Source organism: Pantherophis guttatus, chromosome 2 (assembly GCF_059756535.1).
Source record: "Pantherophis guttatus breed Tessera chromosome 2, ASM5975653v1, whole genome shotgun sequence".
Taxonomy (NCBI): domain Eukaryota; kingdom Metazoa; phylum Chordata; class Lepidosauria; order Squamata; family Colubridae; genus Pantherophis; species Pantherophis guttatus.
The window spans coordinates 215,639,469-215,651,854 of NC_142064.1; the positions used below are offsets into that span (position 1 = coordinate 215,639,469).

At 36.3% G+C, this 12,386-nt stretch overlaps 1 protein-coding gene across 3 annotated transcripts in view; it reads right to left on the reverse strand.

Annotated features, from left to right (window-relative positions):
* The window catches only part of VGLL4 (vestigial like family member 4), a 102,673-nt gene that overhangs the window by 88,589 nt on the left and 1,698 nt on the right, over positions 1-12,386 (reverse strand). For all 3 annotated transcript variants that reach the window (XM_060688380.2, XM_087887780.1, XM_034438264.3), the window contains exon 2: positions 9,111-9,187. In XM_060688380.2, coding sequence (XP_060544363.1) covers positions 9,111-9,174 — 64 coding nt within the window. In that variant the 5' untranslated portion in view covers positions 9,175-9,187. The remainder of the gene's footprint in view (positions 1-9,110; positions 9,188-12,386) is intronic.

Here is a 12,386-nt window from a genome sequence, read left to right on the forward strand (position 1 = left end):
CATCCTTTAGAGGTAGGTAAAATGAGGACCCGGATTGTGGGGGCAATAAGGTGACTTTGTATAAAAAAGAACACCGCTTGGGGCCCCCCAAAAGCCCTACTAAGCAGGTATATACAAAAGTATGAAGGCTATTGCTTAACGCATTGTAAGCCGCCCTGAGTCTCCGGAAAAGGGCGGCATATAAATCGAACCAATAAATAAATAATAAATAAACTGCTACAGTCAAAACCCGAAAAGTGTGAATGAGGAAAATGTATTCATTGTCCCTCTATAAATATTTGTAATCCTGTCCTGTCAGATTACTAAACTTCACATTACTGTGAAATAGCTAGTCTGGCTTTGAAGTAACAACATGTTTGCAAGATTACAGCAAAACAGGTTTTGTAAAGGAGTTCTTCCCTCATTCTTCTTATCCTTTCTGAGTCTCAACAGCATTAGGTCAGACTTTTATGAACTCATTCAAAACTAAAGGAACATGGCATGCAAAGTACAGGGAAATTCCATTGTCCTTGCAACCTGAGCAGGATGCAGGCTTATCTGAAAGCAAATAGAGACTTATGAAGGCTCATCCAACGTTGGCTTTATTGCTGCTGTCAGAAAACTGATTATATAAACAAAAGGTATGTGATCAAAGTAGCATTGTTCAGAGGAAGGCAGCTGCTCACCAATCAAGAGAGATTGTAAAATACAAGCACTTTAATACAACATTATAATAACAGGAGATGGCAATACAATAGTGTTTGTTCCAAGGTTTCTATTCAGTGAAGTACACTAAGCCACAATTTATGTTTTTTTAATGGGGCTAGAAGGAACCTTTCTTCCTGACCGATAAGGACTTGATAAAGAATCTCTTTTTAAACAGCTGTGAAGTTGAAATTGAAATATATTAAAACAATAAAACTGTTGTTTTTTTTTAAACACAACATTTGTACTTATGCTCAAATTAAATAAGAATGTATAGGTGGTCAGGAGTATTTTTTCCTGCATGCAGGAAAATGCATTATATTCAAACTAATTCTATATAGAGAATTCTCATTGTTAAAAATTCTCCTATCTTATTAATCTATGCTTTGCTTTATAATGGCACATACTGATATTACGTATCTTAACTGAAAAGGTTACTCTCAAAGTAGAAGCCAACTATAATTTATGCATAATAGACTACAAGCCCAGATTTATTTATATATTCAAAACTATTTAAGATCCAGCCTTTATGGGAACTTTAAATCCTTTTTTTTCTTCCTTCCTCATGCAATTTGTTACTGACAAGCTTGTTTGTTCTGTAGCAGAATCTGGAATATATTTCAGTGATATTCATTTTAAAATATGCTGTTGGACAACCTGAAAGTTTTTAATTATCTTGTGGTGACACCCCATAAAGGGAAGGTTTAATTTGTCTGCTGTCAAGTTGCTTTATTTGGGTTTTCAGTTCAGTTTTGGGTCTACATCATGCAGGCTAGCTTTTCATAAAACGGATCCCTGTAACAAATATGGTTAGGATCAAGATGAAATCTGTGAACCTCAACTTTTGATTTATATGAGCAACTGTGAATAATTGCTAAACTTAATCCCCTGGTTAAAAAAAAAAACCAGCATGAAAGGTAAACATTCAACTACATCATTCTTCCTCCTTTTTCTATTGCTGACTTATGTCAGTTTATGATGGGTACATCTGCTCTTAATCTTGAACACTTCTCTTCATTCCACTCTACTTCAAATACACGGGGTCAGCGTGCAACAAAGTGGCTGCTTCCATCATGGTGTTCTGGCCTACAACATTATTTCATTTGGCAAAAGACACTGGCGATTAAAAGACCAAACCAGTCTCAACGATGGAAATTTACTGAGAATCCGGACATTGAAATCATTTATCTGAGCCTATCTTTTACATTATCATCAATCTTATTACCATTCCTCTTTATCCATTTTTAAAAAAAGCAACTTTAGATAAGACAAACACAGATTTCTGATGTCTTTTCATTGGTATTTGGTGGCACTAACTTAACACCCAGACACTGCAATCAATCTGAAGAGGTTGGAACAAAAGGTCCTTCAACAGGTAGATGTTTATTTATTTTATTAATCAAATATATATTTTAACCCTGAGGAATCTTGGCAGCAATGAAATAAAACAAATAAAAGCCAAACACAATGCATGTCAGGAAGCCCCCCAAGCCTCCAGAACAGCTCTATCTTTAGCTTCTTGCAGCAAATAGAAAATATCATATTGGTGGCAAATCTCAAACAGGAGACTGTTTTGAAGGGCTGGCCCTTTACCAAAGGCCAATACTTCCAGGCTTCATCCACACACCCACACCCACCAGCTCTTGCAAATAGGACAACAAGATGCTTCTTCCAGCAGGATTGAAATCACAAGACCAATGTCAAGAGATGAGGCCCCGAAGGGGCATCAAGCCATAAAAGAGTTTATAGGTTAAGGAATTACATTTATGGGGGGGAAATTTAGGGCACACAGTCAAGATGAGGGATTTATGGCTTGAAAGATTCACCCTGAAGGAGGACTTGGAAAAATGCTGAATGTATGACAGCAGGGTATGCCAGAAGAAATTCTGTATCAAAGAGTTTTGAAGACTATTAGTACTAACGTTTCAGTGAAAAGAATACCAAGGCTATTAGAGTTAAAGCTTCAAAAATGAAGCCAGAAACAGATATACACTTTGTGGCTTCTGTGCATTTTGGGGGGCGGGGCACAGAAGACCACACAAACATGGGGCTAGTCAGTCTTGGTGCCCTTCGGGGATCGTCTCTTGACATTGGTCTTGCCATTTCAATCCTGCTGGACATCCCCCCCCCCCCCGGTTAATACAGGCTGCCTGTATTAACGAATGTTAAATTGGAGATTTTTAATTTTTTTGAAATTTTATAACGTTATCATTTTTTTAAAAAATCTTAAATTGATTTTAATATTTTAATGCTTATTTTATATGTTTATACATTGATTACATTATGCACTGCCCAGAGCCCCTCTCTGATGAATATGGGTGGTTTAGAAATAAGAAATATAAATAAATACACAAATTAAAGAGTTGTCATTACTACTAAATTTGATGTAGGTTTAACCAAGTCGAAGTGTATAAGGTGCACCTTTCCCCCCCCCTAAAAGGGGGTGAAAATTTAGGTGCGTCTTATACACTGAATGTAGTCCAGCCCACCCACTGGCCCCCACCCTTTGGCCTCTGCCTCGCAGCAGTTACCTTCTTGCAAGCAAACAGCAAGAAAATACAGCTCCTTTCACCTTCAGCACAGCCTAATTAGCACAAGTTGATTGGATCGGCAGGGCTCTGCTGCTTGCTGCAAAGAGGTAAATTGCTGGAGCAATTTTTTTTTCCCTTATGCTAATCAATGCTGAAATTTCTAATGCTAATTAGAATTCTAATGCTAATCAATTTCCCCTATGCTGAAAACAAAAATGAAAGTAAAGCAGGCTGTTTGCTGTAAGGTGGCAAAATTGCTCAGAGGCAGAGGCAGAGGGAGATTTCTTTTCTTCTTTTCCTCACCAAAAAAGGTAGGTGCATCTTATACTCCGAAAAATACGGAAAGTGAAATTGGAAAGTGACAATCCAAAGCAAATTTATAGGTATTTACCCATTAGTGGAAGATAACCTGGTTTAGCCCGTTTTTAAAGAAAAGAGAAGAATTCCAAGTTTTTGCCATGTTTTAAAGAAATGTTAACCAAGATACATCTTGGTTAAGTCTTGAACTTTATAATGACAGTTTATATTGTTCTTTCTTTGTTCTCCTGTTACAAGAATGATCCTTTCATGATTACATCAGATGTGATGGCCCAGCCTTAACCAAATCTAATTTAAATCATAAGGAAAACACTCCCTGTTATCAAACCATGCCTACCAACCAAATTTACTTAATGATTAAATCATAACAATGAGGGAAAAGAGCAAATAAAAGGATTGGCTAGCCATATTTGTTAATGTCAATATAGTGACTTGCTGTTTGGGATATATAAATAACATGCTGATGGTTAAATTAAATGAATGCACATTATATATCAGCAGTTATTTCAACAGATATGAAGACATCTGTTGAAGTTCAATATTTTTTTTCTTTCACTTGTCAATCAATGATAAACTAGAGCAATTATGATCCAATTGACACATGGTCTCTGTGAGCTGGCATAATTATTTTTATAGACATGTTTTTTTCAAGAATCATGAAACTATGAAATCATAAAATCTAATGAGAACGCTACAGTAAAGTTACTACTTTATATTAAATCAAGTAATCCTATGTGTGGATGTATATATAGCAGCAGTTTTACTAGATGTCAAACACAACAAAGTTTATTCATAATTCCACCATAACTGGTTTTACAACTTTCATATTGTGCAATAAAAAAACTTACCATTACAAGCTATTCTAATGAAGTTGACTCAACATCATTCTCAACAATTACAAATGAGCAGAGCATAAAAATCCAAAATAAAAAAATCCAAATAATATTCTTTATTCCAAAATCCTTTTTTGATATACTTTGTTACTTCTAAACTCCCTGTTTTCAATTTCAAAGAGGTATCTGGGTTTTTGTTCAAGTATTACTGGATTAATAGAATAGGCACTAGTAACTTTTTGATGGGTAAATAGTTTTGTATATTGTGGGCTCTAAAAATATAAACAAGTCAGGTAGTCCCTGACTTACAACCATTTGTTCAGTGATTGTTTGAAGTTATAACAGTTCTGGAAAAATTGATTTATGAACATTTTCATACTTATGACCATTGTAGCATCCCTCTGGTCTTGTGATCAAAATTTGCATGCTTGGCAACTGGCATGAATTTATGACGGTTGTAGTGTCCCAGGGTCATGTGATCCCCTTTTGAGACCTTCTGGCAAACAGAGTCAATGAGGAGATCAGATTCGCTTAACAACTGTGTTACTAACTTAACAACTGCAGTGATTTACTTAACCAAGTGGTAAGAAAGATCATAATGTGGGACAAAACTCACTTAACGGCCTTGCTTAGTAATGAAATGTTGGGCATCAATTGTGGTTGTAAATCGAGGACTATCTGTACACATTTTCAACATACAAAACCCCAAAGTCATGAGACCTCATGTGACATCTTAGGAGGTTTGACTTATTTCCCAAGAGTATGCTTTATAAAAATGATCTATAGTCACTATCTAGGGACAATCTCAGTCTGTCAGTGTAAAGAATTTGCTGATTGGGAGTGGGCAAGCATAGTACAGATGGAGAATGCATCTAATCCCTGGTAAAGCAGTTCAATTCTAAGATATTACTCCCAGGCTAATTTGGTAATCATTAAGATTCAAATATTCTGACTGTATTGAAGAAATAACCCAAATTAGCTTCACGGAGTAAAAAAAGTTTGTTGGCCCCAGTTCTGATTAAAGGTTTTATGAGAAACTGATATAAAAGGCACACCCCTTCCCCCATTAGTACAATGCTTGCCTGCACCCAGTTTGCAAATTCTTTACGTTGACACTGTGATAAACTGAGGTCTGCAACTCTGAGGCTGTCAATGAAATGCTAGAGCCCTTTCTTCTGTTTGGTAATATTATTGTCACCAATTTTTTTTATCCGTTACTTGTTTTATTATAAAAATATTTCATTAGATTGCAGTGTTAGTTCCTCTACCGTGAAGTTCACCTTTTTAGCTGGAAAATTAAATGTTCCCTAAAATTTTCACCAAAATACTTGGCGTACCTGAATTCTTTCTCAACTGTTAAAGTCTTTTTCCACAAACTAGAAGCAGTTGGCATGTTGAAAGTATGGCTTTATTTGGCTGTGAGAAACACAGTCACATTGTCATGCGGTTAAATAGACTGGAAAATGGACCAACTGTGTATTTTAAAGCCTTGTTTTTTTTATTGTTGCTGCTTTTTAAACTTGATGCTCATTAGCATAATCACTGGGTATGATTCCTCATAAAGGAATCAACATGGCTTACCATTTTCAATTCTGTTTTGAAAGAACTTGGCAAGTGGTTCAACTGACAATAAAGATACTGTTTTCCCCCCACGCCCAAGGGGGTTCTGTTCTAACTATACTAAATTAATAAGCTAGTATTTCCACACAATGTTTTATAAAGAAGAATGCCTGCTTTTCAGACATTTTTATATTATGTTACTGGAACTGTTGACAATAAAATATATTTACTGGCATGGTGTAAAATGCTGTAAGTGCAATTTTTTACAGCTACTCCATGTGAAATAGAAAAAGAATTTTATCCTTTATGCCTAAATAACTTCAGTCATAATGTTTGCAATTCAAACTTGAAGAATGTTCCTAGAAGTTGATGTGCTTTAGTGCAGTACAGATTTACGTTAATTTTTAACTGTTTAATAGTGTTGTATATAACACAAAGAAGTGAATTCACAATTAATACCGTACATGAATTAGTTTTTCAAACATTGGTGTTTTGAAAATGGGTAAACACAGATGTAAATATGTAATTTTACTTATTCATGTCCCTACTGTTGTTAAGATATATCTTTCCTCCTTTATTGCTTTTGTTTCTCAACAATCAAAAAGGAAAGGTTTCTCATGCCAGTGCTCCAACGCTAGGGGGGCGGTGCTCATCTCCAATTCATAGCCGAAGACCAAGTGTTGTCTGAAGCCACTTCTATAGTCATGTGGTCGACATGACTATACACTGAAGGCTCACAGAACACTTCCCACCAAAGTGGTACCTATTTATTTACTTGCATTTACATGCTTTTGAATTGATAGGTTTGCAGAAGCTTGGGCAAATAACAGAAGCTCACTACGTCACTTGGTACTTAGATCTTGAACTGCCAATCTTCCGGTCAACAAACCCAGCATCTTAACTGCTTGGCTGCTATGCCCCTATATATTTTCAACAATGTACAGCAGGGTGTCAAATTCAAGGCACGCGGGTCGAATCTGGCCCACGGGGTGCTTAGATCTGGCCCGCAGGGCTGCCCTGGAAACACCAAAGGATCAGCCACGGTTAGGAGGGCCATATGCGGCTCCCCCGAGCTCCATTTTCACTGGCAGAGAGCTAGCAAAACAAACTAAAAACAAAACAAAAGGAAAAATATTTCCCCTTTTGCACTTGAGCATGCAAGAAGGGATAGGAAAAGAGAAAGGGAAAGACGAAAGACGAAGAAAAAGAAGGGAAGATGGGAAGAGAGCAAGGAAGGAAAAATAAGGAAAGAGGGGAAGGCAGAAGCAAGGATAATGAGCAGGGAAGTGCTGTGGCCCACCAGTGGCCAGCAGAGCTGACAACAGATCTGGACAATGAGGAGGTTTGGGAGGAATGTGGGCCAGTCCTGGCGTCTGGAGAAGGCTTGGACGATGGCTCTGAGTCAGAGGCAAAGAGGGGGCCAAGGCCATCTGGTAGTTCTTTGCTGCCTCCTGAATCTCCGGAGTCTGACATCAGCGAGGCAGAAAAACAGCGTGAGCCTGTTCCCAGTGTGCGCATGCACAGAGCTGCCAGGAGACAGGAACAATTAAGGAAACAGGGTCGATTTGGGAGTAAGGCTTGGTGATGATTGGCCCTTCCCATAAGACATAAAAGAGAAGCGAATGGAACGTGAGCTTTTGCAGGAAGCAATTAGTTCATCTGACCGATTCAAGATTTGAAAATTCTGTTTGTGACTCCGTGCCAAGTTTGACCTTGCCTTGTGTCTGGAAATTAGCTCTTTGGCAGTGTTCCACGTGAGATAGGTGGGTGTTGATAAACTTTCTCTGAAAGACTGTTTATCAAGCCTTGCGGACTGTAAATAAAAGTAATTTACAGCCATATGAATTAAAGAGGTTTGCCGGGACTAAGTTTGTGCTGTTTAATTTCTAAAGAAGCTTAGGTCAGAACAGGAACGAAAAAAAAGGAAAGGAAGGAAGGAAGGAAGGAAGGAAGGAAGGAAGGAAGGAAGGAAGGAAGGAAGGAGATTATAATGAGAGTTAGGGAGGGTCTGAGGGAAGTCCTGCCTTAGCACTTGGCCATCCTAGATGCCCCCAACAAGAGTGTTGTTGAACTGGCCATGCCCACACTGGCCGTCCAAGGTCAAACACAACCCTGATGCGGCCCTCAATGAAATCAACTTTGATGTACAGCATATTCTATTTAAACACCCCTGATATACAGTATATTCTATATATATTCTATATTATTTATAATATATACGCATATATTTCCTTAAATTATATTTAATAAATAATTAAATACAATACATGAAAATATATACATTTAATATATATAAAATATATTTAATAAATTATTAAAAATTATATATACATATATTAAATAAAATAATAAATATATACTCCCCATATATCCTCAATACCAATTCACTATTACTCTTTTTTTTTATTACGTCTGTATGACTTCTTAAAAAACAAAGCAGTTACTCTGTAGACTAATTTATATGCTGTCTTTCCCAGCAGGCCTCTAATCAATTATTCATAAGCTACTAGCCAGATGTTACTGTCCTATACATTAATATCCTTTTCCTATTCCTTTTTGCAATAGTTCTGCATGACTTTCTTATGTATAAAAAAATTAAGTATGGTTTTTCACTAAAACAGGCAAAAAAAAAAACACCTTGTACTCCTCTTTTAGGTTTTTATTCTAGACGCAATGGCTATTGTTGGAATCTAAAGAGCAAAGACTTCAGGATAGGAATTAAATGATAGCTAGTAAACTGGTCTGGTTGAAATGAGGAGTCATACAGCCCTTCCCTATTTCCAGAACTCAAATATCTTTATGTATAGAAAACATGCTTCAGGGTATATATTGAATATACAAATTATCAGATTAGGAGCTTGCCATTAATTTAAAGAAATGATATGAAACTACATTCACTTACACTCTATGGAAAAAATGTCCTACATTATCTTAGGAAAAAAAATATCAAACTAAACAGTCAAACACCAACCAAGATTTTAATTTCCATTTCACTCGAAAATTTTGCTTCAGCTTTTAAGACCATATTGATTGACTGACTTATTTAGGTACAATCTATCAACAATGCATTCCAAGGTACAAACATTTAAAAATACATTTTTAAAAAAAAAATTATATACATTCATAATATAACTCAACACAGTTTCTAGGTTTAGTGTATCTTGGCTCAGAACTCCTAACTTACGTTTTTCATCATCCGCGTGCACAAGTGATGCTGCTCTTGACAACACATCCAGTGGAGTCTCCATTCCTGACTGGATCCTGAATAAGAAATAAATATTGTATTATTTTCCCAGACAATAGAAGAAGACAAATCTCTATTTCATTAAGTCATTAGTGATTCAATAGGAGCAGGTGCTTTTTCAGACAGGCCTCCAGATACAAGAGATATCCAGAGTTATGAAGTACCAGATGGCTACATAAGGCAAAGACACATTTATCTACATGTTCACTAGGAGTCAAAAATGACTTCATGGCACATAATCAATCATGTGAGATTTTTACATAAATAAATATTTTCTGTCGAGAAAAACTACAGGTGGGAGTGGAGCAATCAGAATCTCCTATGTATCATTTTGTGAATAAAATCAATCCAAACAATAAAAGAAAAAATAATAATAATCCCAAGAATAAAGCTTGTAAATACCCACTTCCCCAGTAAAGCTTGTAAAATAAACCCACAGGTTTCAGTTATCCAATTTAAAACATCGTTTTGCTATATCATGTTAGTTTCGTTCTCAGAAGAACTATTTTTGATAACTGAATTGTAGCAGTAATTGCATCTAATTTGCAACAATTTTGTTTCCTCCCTAAAATTGCTAGAAAGAAGGTCCTGCTCAGACTGTCATCCCCTATTTAATAAATGATTTAATTACACTAAACAACCAAACCAAAACAATCACAAATTTGTTGCTTGGGTTACAACTGAATTCTAGAGGTACTAGATGCCCTATAAATCAAATATTCATTATTACACACAATATTCAAATTTAACCATTAGTTAATTATCTACAACAATGTTCTCAAAAAAGACTCAGATTCCTATAAATTTGATGCTGATTCCTAATAATTTTAAGTATTTTCCCAGGACTACCCAAATTTCAAAAATCCTCCTCTCTAAATCAGAGCTGAAGAAGCTTCTTGGATAAGAAGCAAAATGTCTTCAAAGAAAAACCAGAAAGTCCAGTTGCCTCTTGAAAAAACCTTTGGGACTCTTCTCTAAATGTTTTCACAAAAGTCAAAATTATAACTAAGATTAAATAAATTTAACATAACCTAGCAATGTTTTACGTAGGCCAATTTATATAATAGTTTTATTAGTTCTACTGTTTTCCATCTCAATTCTTACAATATGGTCAACAGAAGATGGACTGACTGATTTACTCATAACTTAAGTTACTTCTTTAATTTGGATCATGATCACTTCGACTTTAAAGACAGGCTCCAAAAATACAATTAACCTAGGTTAAAAAATAACATCTCTATCCTAGACTTGCAGATGTATTGATCCAGGTCAAGGTGGAAATCAAGAATTTTCATGTAACTGAGATCATGTTCCACATGTTCATTATATGCAGTTTAAAATGAGAATATTGCAAGTTAATACTGTCTTCTCCAGCAGCCATCCTTAACCATGCAGTTTAGGAATTTCGAGTACTAAGCTAAGGAGGGCTGGAAGACAGCCTTCAAAAAGGCCCTTCTGCTTCCTCCTGACACATCAGCTTAAAAATTTCACACAAAAAGTGTCACAGTATGTTTGGTTTTCAAAGGCATGCACCAATACCTCTCATTCAATTTTCAAACTGAATTTTATGTAAATTACACTGCATCAATTTTTTTCCTATGGCAGATGTAAGGTATATTGGCTGCAGGATCTTATTATAACTGACCACATCCAAATTCTCATCCTAACATTATCCAGTAACCCGTTCTCATTCTCTAGCAGATCTACTGCAAGGATGTGTTGAAATCTTGAGATATTTGGAAACTGGGGTTCTGATTCTGCCACCTTGAGACCTTTAGAGAAAAACCAGAATATAAACAAAAAGAATAAATACTACTAAAAGGCATTAAAACAAATTATTTACACCTATATGTCACATCCCAAACATTTCCATAGTTTCAACAAAGGGGAGAAAAAATTAAAGTTGTTCAATAAATCTAAGTGCAGAAAGCATCACTACATTATATACCTTAAAGAATATTTGCATATAAACTATGCAAATATTAAACATTTTGTTTGCCATGAGTTTATGGGACACAATCTGGTATGGAACTCTAGAATGGGAGGCAGGAACTACTGTCGTGTGTCCCACTGCAGTCCTAAATACAGTTTGCCCCATACATACAAAATAACTACAAATGGAATTTATATAGGCAAGAAATATGTTAATTTCAACTATAAATGTGAATCTAGGAGAGAAGGAATAAACCACCAACCCTACCAGGGTCTTTATCCAGGATAGGGGTTTGCTCTGAGGGTTCAGAAACCAAGTTTACCTACACTTTATTAATTTACCTACACTTTGATTATAGGTAAAGGATCCCCTCGCACATATGTGCTAGTCGTTCCCGACTCTAGGGGCAGTGCTCATCTCCATTTCAAAGCTGAAGAGCCAGCGCTGTCCAAAGACATCTCCGTGGTCATGTGGCCGGCATGACTAAACGCCAAAGGCGCACGGAACGCTGTTACCTTCCAACCAAAGGTGGTCCCTAATTTTTCTACTTGCATTTTTTACGTGCTTTTGAACTGCTAGGTTGTCAGAAGCTGGGACAAGTAACGGGAGCTCACCCCATTACGCGGCACTAGGGATTCAAACCGCTGAACTTTGATTATACCAGATTATAAATTGGATATAGGCTAACATACAGTATTAGTAAAGGAAGGTTGCGAAAAATTCTACTTTAAATCAACAAAATGGACCATACAACTTTTCAGTTTTAGCCCAAACTGACCAAAAGTTTACAAAATTATGATTTCAGACAAAAAAGATTCTAGATAGAAAATAAATATGGAGACGGATAAATAGAAAGTGATTAATTCAACTTTCTTTCCTTAAGGGATAGTATTTCATTATTTATCCAATCACCCCATGGAGACTGTACCAAAATCACTGTGCACAGGAAAATAGAAATAAACACACAGCAAAAGAAACATCTTTTCCTCTTGGCTGTGCAATAAAAACACTAGTGTGTCTTCATTCTAGCCCTCATTGCCTCTGAACTTATTTTTCAAACACTGATGCCACCTCTCAAGCTGAACACATGCAAAATTTAAATCATTACATCCCAGCTGTTGCAGAAAGGGGGATCCTCTACCTGCAGCCAGACTGGGCTAAACAGATCAAATCATATGATATCTCAATGAACACAAGAAGATTTCAAAAGCTAGAAGATGCTACTTTGCATGGAGGCAGCAAAACCCTGGGAAATGGGAAATTCCCAAAGCCTCTTGAATGAC